Here is a 12,500-nt window from a genome sequence, read left to right on the forward strand (position 1 = left end):
TGGGTCAACCTGTGCAGTTATTCTGCACGAATAATTACTGCAGGCATTACTGCAGTGCAGGCCTGCTCAGAGCTGTCAATTTTGGCCATTTTTGAAGAAGATTTTTACAGAAGAAAACATTTATAATAAAAAAATTATAATAATAATAAATTAAAAAAATATATATATATACAGTAGGTATATGTAAATTAATAATAATTATGAATTATGAGTGAATTTGTGTTTCACGTGTTGTCATAGAGAAACCTTGTATGTGAAGGCTGTCGATCCTCAGGAGTAGTCAACAACAGTACCATGTAGTGTCCTTGGTTCATTCAGCCATCCTTTTCACAGTATTGGCAAACAATATGTTCACTACAGAATTCAATTGACTCTTTCTCATGTCCACCTGACTGAACTCCTCCCTACGTATCAGTGATGTAACTGGGATCGGGGGCTGCTCCAGGGACAATGAGTGGGGTACAGACTTTATGAATGAATGAATGATTTTATTGTGTAGGCTGAAGCCGAGGCTTATAATTGCCTACCCTTTTTACATTACATTATTTACAAAAAGAAAATACAAAAAAATAACACAATTCAGTACATCATTTTGCAAAAACAAAAGGTTACAAAAGTTTCATAGTTTTATATATGAGGCCATAACATTGTTGTGTGAGCTCTTACACTCAAATTCATTCAACCCTTTATTTATTCTCGAAAAGACAATTGAGATCACCCTCATTTTCAATGTTGTTGAGACTTTACAGACATTTCAATGCGCACATTTCTACAATATAACAATAATAAATATGGATAATTATCTATATTATATATATAGTATATAGTACTTTTTTTCACACATGGACCGCAGTCCAGAGTGCCCCACAGCAATTGGTATAAAATGAACATAGGCATAAAATCAGCACACAATTAACAGAATAAAAAACAATCCATAAATTGCAGACATAAGAATAGGTATAAAAGACAATAAAGGTAGTGCAATGTAAACGTGCAGACTTAAGCATAGGCATAAAATAAGTACAATGTCGCTCGAAGGCATGTGAACCCCCCCGGAACAGTCAGTCCCCCAAACACCCCACACATCAATCCCTACCAGATCCCCATCCAAGACACACCCCCCGATAAAGCACGTCATGACCGAAGGAAAACACAAACAGCCTGTGCGCCATGCATTGAGATTGAGATGACGAGATTTTAATTCCGGTTCAGACGTTCTAGAAATGCTAGAATATAAAGCTAATTTGGGTGCAAGAGCTCACACAAACAGTTTATGGCCTCATAAAGTAAGAGCCCCATTCGTTGTCTATGGAGCAGCCCCGGATTTGACATCACCGTGACATCAACAAGGGTTCCCTCTCTGATTTCTAGCTTCAGGGGAATGTGGTGTTCACAAACACTGACTGAACTGTCCTGGGTACAGGAAGAACATATGGGTGCATAAAATGGGAGGCATTCCCCAATGATTAAAATGATATATGGTTATATATGTGTAGCAGCCTGAATATTCTACAAAGTATTCAGTAGTGCTAACTAACTGTTACTTTCCCTGTGTGTGTATAACGTGTGATTTGCAGTGTTCCTTTGGATAGACTAACAGTGTTCCTTTGGATAGCTCGCCCAGTCTAACGACGAGGTGAGGTGCTACTCTTCTCCAGATGCAGTATGGATTACTAGCAATAACATTGAGCCCTTTTTCCCTTTCTGGAGCGGTCCTTGAGTGGGACCAGTGGAGGTTGCCAGCAGGGGGCGGAGTGGCAGTGGTGGCAGGTGGAGCAGTGGAGAGAAGCAAGCAACGAGGAAGAGGGAGTTACCTGGAGGCGAGGGGAGCAGGAAGCTCTCTTCGACATTGGACTTGACGGTGATCAGTCGCAGTTACAGTGGACGGGTACTCAAACAAGCCCGTGGAAGAAGTGGCGTTGGAGAGCCCCGTCGGAGCGAGCGGCGGGTGATGAGACATACTTGCTAGTGACGGGTTATCCTAGAAGTATCAGCGATAGTGTGTGAGTAAGAGAAACCGAACCCAAGGACTAACGTCTAGAGCTAACGAGACTAACGTCTAACGTTATCGGGTTATAGTAGTTACTGTGTGCGGTATAGTAGTATGCTGCTAACGGCTCCGTCTGACTTGAGTAGACTACCGGGCGCGAGGCGCTGAAGAGACCGGTGGTATAGCCAGCCACGTTGCGTTAGCAGTGTAACCGAATAGCAGGAGGGTGCGTCGAGACCCAAAGCTTAGCTGTGTTTAGGGTAGCCAAAGTATTAGCATGCGCGACAGAAGCAAGCCAGCAACAGCAGCGGTGTACGTGTCCCAGACGGTACAGAGGACGCCTCTTCCCACCAGCAGAGGATGCCATACAGCAAGCTCCGCCAGCTAACCACTGCCTGCTGTTCGCCCAGCCTGCTGGCTGTGCTCGCGGGATCGCAGACGCCATCTTGTCACCCGGACGAGCGGTGACAAGAGTGGGTCCGCCATCTTGGCTAAGTACTAACAGTACCACGTGTATCAACAGCAACGTCCATTGAAGTGAACGCTAACAACCAGTGTCTAAGGGGTACCCCGAACAATTTAAGCCGGCTTAGGTTAGGTTTTCTTTGGTAACGTGGGCCCACATTTACTTGGTTTATTTGGTTATTTGTTTATTTGATTGTTTGATTCTGGAATTTCCAATGTGTCTACATTTTATGCCTGGGTTCCCCCAGTACAAGCGGGGTGTTTTAATGTATTGAGCACTAGGTGCCTATGGTGGGGAGAGCTTCCCCTACCTTGATAACAAGAGCACCCGGTGCCATATATTAAGGATTAACATTGTAAGGTATAACCTGCCCAGGCTTCACTAAAGTAGACCTAATCGGGATCATTGTGTGTGTCTGTTTCTTTGAGTTCCATTTGCTATTCTAACCTCTGGGTAAATATTGTGAATGCATAATTATTTAACCCTTACACCCCATTTACAGAATAGCATTTGAAGGGTCTATACAGGTGGTCAAGGAAGGGTACTGCTTAAAGGGAAGCCCAATAATACTATTGAACTGACAGTCACTGGGTGAGGGAGGGCTGTCGGAGGTACTGAGGGAGTGAGGGTGTGTGGGGAGCTACTGCTGACCGCCTTGGAGGGCGAGGGAGACCAGAGTACCAATCCCCAGGTTAGTAAATCCTGGGCCCCATCCACTCCAACTGCAAGCCCTCCAGAACGACGTTCCGGGCCAAAGACGGGGGTACATATAGGTCCAATACTATAGTATCCTACTACCCAGTGTCTGTGTACTACTACTCCCACAAACAGGGATAATCCACCCTTCTACATATGGTAAACATCTTTTAATAATCTTTAACTTATTAAAGTCGAGTTGAAGTGGCACTTCGAGAGTATTTCACTTCTTTATTGTGACGTGTTTCCTAGTGAAACAGCTGGACAGGCAGGACATAACTTTGGGAGGAGTTTTATGTGATTGTTGAAAAAGTCATGATATTATTGGTTGAAATTGGTTTGCGTGAGCTTACCTAAGCACACATCATATTTTGTTTTACAGTAAGAAAACATGAGAATATGAAGAAATAGATTTTTTTGTATATTCTTTTTGGTGCACAATATGAACTGATCTTTCAGTTCAGCTGGACTTTAATGTCCTTTTATGAATCGTATATATCAGTAGGTGTGACACATACAGGTATACACACTGTCCAATATTGTTAAGGATATTACTGCAATATCTTTGTATACTATTATATATATATTTATTTAAACAAGATAAACTAAATGAGACTTAACATTTTCAGCGCCACACTATATCCTCATCTGCGCTGCCGTGGGCCACGCTTAAAAATATGGTAATGTTCATGGTGCTTCACGATGTTTGCAGAGCTATATCTATATTCTATATTCTAGTTATGGAGACAATACTAGGGGTGGGGGGGAATCGATATGTAGTAGTATCGCGATACTTTCCGTGACGATACTGTATCGATACAGGGACGTCAAGTATCGATATTTAATTATTCATAAAAAAATATACTTTTTAAAATTTATTTTGTATAAGGAAGTTGCATTGTTCATTTCAATACCTGTAATAGTACAGTAGTCCACACACACACATGTGCATTCAGTTAAGTTGGAATATGACTGTAATACAAACAGTTCAGTTTGTCATGAACATGCAACACAGATTACAGTGTTTACATCTGTCTGCTTGAGAAAATACCATGTTCTGCAATAAAAATTATTGAAGTGAGATGAACAGACTAAACTTTATTTTATTAGATAAAACATGTTGACAAAGTTGTACTTTGCAGTTGAAAAAAGGTAATAAATGAAATTTGATCAAAAGAATTAAAATGTAAGATTCCCGCAATACTCAGCATATCACGATATATTTAGTATCGTGATACTATCGTATCGTGACGCAAGTATCGCGATAGTATCGTATCGTGAGGTCTCTGGCGATTCCCACCCCTAGACAATACTATGGCTCATTTAACAGTCACTGTTATGTTTGCGTGTTATCCCGTGGTGAATATTGTATAGTTTCAGAGTGATCCGGGCTAATTCCTGGAAGCTGAGTTATGGAGCGCTACAGTATGTGCATTTTGCTAAAGTCATTCACGTTGCTCGCCTGGACATGATACTATTTCAAAATCAAAGGTATATAATAGGTATTATGTTTCATCATGAAGACATCAAAGGGGGGGGGGGTTGTTTTGTGATGCTCTGATCGTCAGCAAAGGCATACGTTTTGGAGTACGTGACATATGATCATTGCGATCGATGTGAAATCATTGTAGGATCAAAGTAGGATTGATGTCATATAGTCCTTACCTTTGCTAGGAGGTATTCCAAAATGAATATTCCAATTGTCTGATCGCAATTTCCAGTATTGATGTCCATCGGGTCCCTGACATGAAATGGGACAAACTATGCATCAAGTGTGCTGGACGTGTTCCAAGTGGCTCGAATGAAGCCTTTCACTTGCCCGGGTCCCATTTCTCCACCCGGACCATATAAAATGTAACAAACAGTTTGAAATAAGGTTTCAAAGGGTATGCAATACTGCCACCTAGCAGGATTCAGCCGGCATTGCAATCTCGAGGTCTCAGAATGAGTCCCAATGATACACGAGGTCCGTGAGACTGTATAGAATATTAAAATCGAATAAAAGAAAAAACGATGAAGACCCGACTATACTCGGGTTTTCGGGGGTTCTGGCGCTCAACCACTGGCGAGATAACCCGACTATAGTCGTGATTGGCGCTGAATGTGTTAAGAGACTCAACTGTAATAGTGTTGCATTTAGTCTATATACCATTACAACTTGAATCTACTGTAGCACTTTTCACCAGACAAATGCTAGAATTTTTGATAATAAATTAATCACTTCTAAAAGCACTTTGGCAGGTAGATTATCTATAAATATTCTGAACACTACTTCCACTGCTAAGAAACTGAATTGGCTAAGAAACCTTGTCGTCTGTGTCTCTCCCTCTCCTCTACCAGCTCTGTCTGTTATCATGTCCAGACCTCACCGTCTGTGTCTCTCCCAGCTCTTGTCCGGACCTCGCCGTCTGTGTCTCTCCCAGCTCTTGTCTGTACTCATGTCTGGACCTCGCCATCTGTGTCTCTCCCTCTTATCTTCTAGCTTTGTTTGAGCCTGGGGACCTGCGCTTTGACATGGAGCGAGACCCACAAATGGACCCCTCCATCACCGAGATGACCGAGAAGGCCATCCGCATCCTCCGCAAAAATCCCAAGGGATTCTTCCTTTTGGTGGAGGGTGAGGAAAGGCTTAATCTACCCCCACTCACACAAACATATGCACACACACACACACACACACACACAACCACACACATAATAACAACCATCAAGTAAAAAGAATGAAAGGTACAGGTTGGTTCAGGTGGACCATGTGATACTTTTTTTCCTTATTCATGATTTGAGGATATTTTTTTTTTACCTAACGTCACGGTGACCAAATGCGTCCACATTTTTATAGGATTCTATCACATTTTCATAACAATAGCGAATATAACTTACCCTGCGCCGTTTTCATTGAGGTTTCTTACAAATTAACGATGTTTTATTTATCCTTTATATGCGGATAACATTCAAATCTTAAATTGTACCATTATGTTCCCCTTTAGACAACAAACATAATGCTAATGATGCACTTTTGTTAAGATAATTAGGTGACCATTCTCGGTCACTATATTCAGGTCGCATTAATAGTTTAATGCTCCTGTGTTGAGATCACGTTTTCCTAATCCGGTGCTGACCTGTGAACAACTAGGTGATAAAGGTCTTGGGATTTGTAGTCATTTTGTAGTCATAACATTTTTCACCTTTTAAACCAATGCTGCCATCTACTGACAACAGAAAGTGTTGTGTATAACGTCAAGTTGCTTAGAGAGGCTACCCACACACTTGTAAACACCGTCGCCCAAAACCCATTCTAGAGATTCCCGCTTTTTACTGGTACATACGTTCATATCTAATAGTCTTTAGTTTAGATGACTAAATATAGATGAATACTCATGAAATTTGATATATATATTCTAAAATAAGTATCATTTCACTTCACCTACCTGTCGACATGAAATTCCCAAACGCTGACAGTAAAAAAAAGCCTGGATGTCGTGCAAAATGGGGCGTGACCGAATTTGGTTTTGGGAGTTCCCAGACAAAGAGAGTGACCGAGATTGGTCTACGTTCCGTTAAACATCGATATTGGTTCTTGTGGATGACTTGTAGTCTTGTAGTACTACCTGGTTCTCATGGATGTCTTGTAGTCTTGTAGTACTACCTGATTCTTGTGGATGTCTTGTAGTCTTGTAGTACTACCTGGTTATTGTTCTTGTAGTCTTGTAGTACGTTGACTGAAGACCTAGACGACCAAATAGTCAACTGAAAACATCAGACGAAGAACCATATAACCATAAGTATTGTGTTCATTCATAGTTAAATGGAGAATCTGTAATGTCGTCAAACAGCAACCTCTAGGCAAAATAACCCCTCTTGGTACTGTGCTTTGTTTATATCTTTTGCTTTTGTCTAATGTTTGGGTTGGATTTCAGTAGGTGTAGGGGAGGAGTTGCTACTGCTGATCACACCTCAGGCTCTGCCAAAAGAGGTCTGGAGAAATGCACAGTATAATAAGTTACTAAACTCCAACCCACACATCAGACCAAAACAAAAGTAAACAAAGTGTAGACGTCACTGTTTGATGGCAATACAGATTCTGGAGGTTGAATACTTTGAGTCTAGGTTTCTTGTGATTTATCACATTAACATTCCACAAGTGATTGTGGATGGACTTTTCAACTGCAAATAAATGAGCTGTCCAAAAACGTGAGTTATATGGTTCTTCAAGGCAAGTGTTAAAAAATTAAATTAAAAAAAAATTGAGATAATACATCCACAGAGCTTTTAGAAATGTGAAAAATTTAAGTATAAATTTCCCCCACGAAAAAAAAATTTATTGATCCTAAAGATATTTCTTTGCGAGTTGCATGCATGTACTGTATCCCCTACATCCCATTTCCCCACATGGAATGCACCTGATTGGAAGTGGCATTATCCATAGCACCTTTAACTGAGTAATCCTGCTCAGGTTAATTCGAGGCTCGTCTCACGTTATTCACATTTTAAAAGCGTCTTCCAAAGAGTGTTCCGAAAACAACGTGTATCAGGCGACTTAACATTGCTTCTGTATACAGCCTCAATGAGTTTGCCGCAGTGTGTTTGGGGCCAAACGGGGCATGTGGTCGGCTGACGTGTTTCCATTCCACACAAGCAACTCTCTCTGATCTCCCCTCATCCATCTCGGACCTCCCCTCATCCATCTCCCCCTCAATCTGAGACATCGCCTCGGGACCTCTGCCGTGCTATTGAGTGTCTTCACAATGGCTTTAAAATAACTGGGCTGGGTATAAATAGAAGCAGGCATATGGTGCACCCCCAATCACCGCTATCTTCCCGGGAGGCCAACTTTATTAGCCCGAGTTCACTCCACTTTTGTGACCGTGTGTACTGCTGATGAGAGAGAAGAGAGTATAGCGAACGTGAAACCTTTGGAAAAGTTGAATATACAGACGGTTGTCTCAATGTTGCAGATGTGTCGGCGTTCCAACCTTTTCGGAGTTGAAGCAGGTTCATAAATGGAGGGTCTTAAATCTGGCCTTGGTCCCCTCATGGTGAATCAAGGTTACGGATATCATATAGTTGAGTTGAACGATCATGATCTAATTTGTTAAAGGAACACTCCAACATTTTGGGAAATTAGCTTATTTGCCATCTACCCTGGAGTTAGACAAGAAGATATATACCTTTTTCTTCTCTGTGCATGCAATAGGAGTAGGAAGACGTTGGGAACTAGGCTAATGGAGGAACCTACTTCCAGTGACTGACGCTAAGCTAGGCTAACAGTGCGCGTCTTCCTACTCCTACTGCATGCACAGAGAAGAAAAAAGGTATGTATCTTCTTGTCTAACTCCAGGGTAGATGGCAAATAAGCTAATTTCCCAAAATGTTGGAGTTTTCCTTTAAGATACAGAGAGCTTATCTGTTCTGGCCAGTAATCGGGTCTTGTTGTTTTTCTCTCTGTGGTAGGAAGGAATAAGAAACTCTCACAGAAGACTCACTTTTATGTCTATTTAAATGCCAGACAGTAGCAGTAACAAACACTTCTCAGCACTTAATTGGCCTTCATCCGTGTTTGAAATCTTAATCTGATCTAATCAAGTGCTGCAATTCCTTGCTACTTCCAAGACGCATCAATGCAAAAAAAGATACAACCATTGTGGAGTTTTAAAATTATTTGATTGGTTGCTGTGAATCCCAGAGAGGAAAATGCACCAATGACTAACCAGTAGGGGTGTAACGGTACACAGAAACCACGGTACGGTACGTACCTCGGTTTTGAAGTCAAGGTTCGGTACGGGTTTTCGGTACAGTGGGGGAAAGTTTGGCTTTCCATGTTCCACTCAGGGGTCATGTAGTGTGCAGTAACTAATTGTACTTGTAAGCCTGTCAACGAATATTCTATATTGAAATACAAAATTATTATTATTATATTATTAGTGGTTAACATACCGTTGTATTCGTTCGGTACACAGCTGTTTGGTACGGTACGGTGCACACTGAAACGGTTCGGTACGGATATGTGTACCTTTACACCCCTACTAACCAGCATGCCATCCTCTTCCACCCCCCAGCTGACAGCATTGTAGAGCCTGCCCTGCCCCTTCCTGTTTTCAGGACATTAACTCTTTCCTCCCTTCCTCCCATCGAGTCGCAGCCGGTGCTGGCTGCAGCAGACTATACATACGCTGTCTCAGACATACTGTAGTCGACATGTGTCAACAAATGTACATGCCTGTTTGAATTTATGTTGTACCATTATTACTGTAAAAATGTAATGATTGTGAAAAGATTGTTTAATGAGACTATGAGCTGTATGTGTATGTCACTGAATTTCCCCAAGGGGATTAATAAAGTATCTATCTATCTATCTATCTATCTATCTATCTATCTATCTATCTATCTATCTATCTATCTATCTATCTATCTATCTATCTATCTATCTATCTATCTATCTATCTATCTATCTATCTATCTATCTATCTATCTATCTATCTATCTATCTATCTATCTATCTATCTATCTATCTATCTATCTATCTATCTATCTATCTATCTATCTATCTATCTATCTATCTATCTATCTATCTATCTATCTATCTATCTATCTATCTATCTATCTATCTATCTATCTATCTATCTATCTATCTATCTATCTATCTATCTATCTATCTATCTATCTATCTATCTATCTATCTATCTATCTATCTATCTATCTATCTATCTATCTATCTATCTATCTATCTATCTATCTATCTATCTATCTATCTATCTATCTATCTATCTATCTATCTATCTATCTATCTATCTATCTATCTATCTATCTATCTATCTATCTATCTATCTATCTATCTATCTATCTATCTATCTATCTATCTATCTATCTATCTATCTATCTATCTATCTATCTATCTATCTATCTATCTATCTATCTATCTATCTATCTATCTATCTATCTATCTATCTATCTATCTATCTATCTATCTATCTATCTATCTATCTATCTATCTATCTATCTATCTATCTATCTATCTATCTATCTATCTATCTATCTATCTATCTATCTATCTATCTATCTATCTATCTATCTATCTATCTATCTATCTATCTATCTATCTATCTATCTATCTATCTATCTATCTATCTATCTATCTATCTATCTATCTATCTATCTATCTATCTATCTATCTATCTATCTATCTATCTATCTATCTATCTATCTATCTATCTATCTATCTATCTATCTATCTATCTATCTATCTATCTATCTATCTATCTATCTATCTATCTATCTATCTATCTATCTATCTATCTATCTATCTATCTATCTATCTATCTATCTATCTATCTATCTATCTATCTATCTATCTATCTATCTATCTATCTATCTATCTATCTATCTATCTATCTATCTATCTATCTATCTATCTATCTATCTATCTATCTATCTATCTATCTATCTATCTATCTATCTATCTATCTATCTATCTATCTATCTATCTATCTATCTATCTATCTATCTATCTATCTATCTATCTATCTATCTATCTATCTATCTATCTATCTATCTATCTATCTATCTATCTATCTATCTATCTATCTATCTATCTATCTATCTATCTATCTATCTATCTATCTATCTATCTATCTATCTATCTATCTATCTATCTATCTATCTATCTATCTATCTATCTATCTATCTATCTATCTATCTATCTATCTATCTATCTATCTATCTATCTATCTATCTATCTATCTATCTATCTATCTATCTATCTATCTATCTATCTATCTATCTATCTATCTATCTATCTATCTATCTATCTATCTATCTATCTATCTATCTATCTATCTGTCTGTCTGTCTGTCTGTCTGTCTGTCTGTCTGTCTGTCTGTCTGTCTGTCTGTCTGTCTGTCTGTCTGTCTGTCTGTCTGTCTGTCTGTCTGTCTGTCTGTCTGTCTGTCTGTCTGTCTGTCTGTCTGTCTGTCTGTCTGTCTGTCTGTCTGTCTGTCTGTCTATCTATCTATCTATCTATCTATCTATCTATCTATCTATCTATCTATCTATCTATCTATCTATCTATCTATCTATCTATCTATCTATCTATCTATCTATCTATCTATCTATCTATCTATCTATCTATCTATCTATCTATCTATCTATCTATCTATCTATCTATCTATCTATCTATCTATCTATCTATCTATCTATCTATCTATCTATCTATCTATCTATCTATCTATCTATCTATCTATCTATCTATCTATCTATCTATCTATCTATCTATCTATCTATCTATCTATCTATCTATCTATCTATCTATCTATCTCCCCCTTTTATAAGCCAGGTGGGCGCATTGACCAGGCTCACCACCAGGGCCGGGCGGCCATGGCGCTGCACGAGACGGTCACCTTTGACAACGCCATCGCCAAGGGCCTTGAACTGACCAATGAGGAGGAGACTCTCACCTTGGTTATGGCTGACCACTCCCACCCTTTCACCATCAACGGATTTGCGTTTAGAGGGACAAGCATTCTCGGTAATTTGAACTTTGAACTCATGTCTTTCAAGACATAATTTTCAGGTCTGCCATTACCTGCTTTTAAAATCCAATAGAAGTGAATATGGACCACTAGTTTAAAACTCTGGGAGAGGTGTTTTTGGCCAATATCTAGGCTAGCTGGTCTGTATCTGCTTCTATTCATTTGTACTAAGCTAGGCTAGCTTGCAGGTGAATATAGCTTTTTACTGAACGCACAAAGAGGAAATTGGTATCTATCTTTTTGTCTGACTTTGGAGAAGCTGGTAAGCGCATTTTACATTTACATTTACATTTAGTCATTTAGCTGACGCTTTTATCCAAATCGACTTACAAGTTCTGTACGACAAGACAACAAGAAGGGTACAACTCTATCAGCTGAGTAACAATGTTCATCAAGTGTTGCGTGTTACAGTGTAGGTTAGTTTATTAGGACAAGTGCATGACAGTAAGGTTAGTCAGGGTAGTTTTTTTTTTTTTTTTTTTTTTTTCTCTCTTTTTTTTTTTATAAATCATTTCAGATAATGGTTGAAGAAGTGAGTCTTTAGTCGACGGCGAAAGATTGGACGGGATTCGGCTGTCCTAACTGGGATGGGTAGTTCATTCCACCATTGTGGGGCAAGGACTGAGAATAGGCGGCTTCTCTTTGATGACCCTCCGGGAGCTTGGATAGGAGTAGGTCTGAGGCGGCCAGAAGATGCAGAGCGTAGGGGTCTTGAGGGTGTGTAGTTAGAGACCATTGACCGGAGGTAGGCGGGAGCGGTTCCCTTTGCCGCACGGTATGCTAGGTCGAGGGCCTTGAAGCGGATACGTGCAGCAATGGGGAG

General features: G+C 39.6%; 1 protein-coding gene across 1 annotated transcript in view; it reads left to right on the forward strand.

The window, feature by feature from the left end:
• Positions 1-12,500, forward strand: part of alp3 (alkaline phosphatase 3) — a gene marked incomplete at its 3' end in the record, with an annotated part of 108,068 nt that overhangs the window by 58,146 nt on the left and 37,422 nt on the right. Inside the window, exons 7-8 of the mRNA XM_084310219.1 lie at positions 5,635-5,769; positions 11,482-11,673. Coding sequence (XP_084166345.1) covers positions 5,635-5,769; positions 11,482-11,673 — 327 coding nt within the window. The remainder of the gene's footprint in view (positions 1-5,634; positions 5,770-11,481; positions 11,674-12,500) is intronic.

Source organism: Notolepis coatsorum (genome assembly GCF_963971535.1).
Source record: "Notolepis coatsorum genome assembly, chromosome: 1".
In the NCBI taxonomy this organism is placed as follows: Eukaryota; Metazoa; Chordata; class Actinopteri; order Aulopiformes; family Paralepididae; genus Notolepis; species Notolepis coatsorum.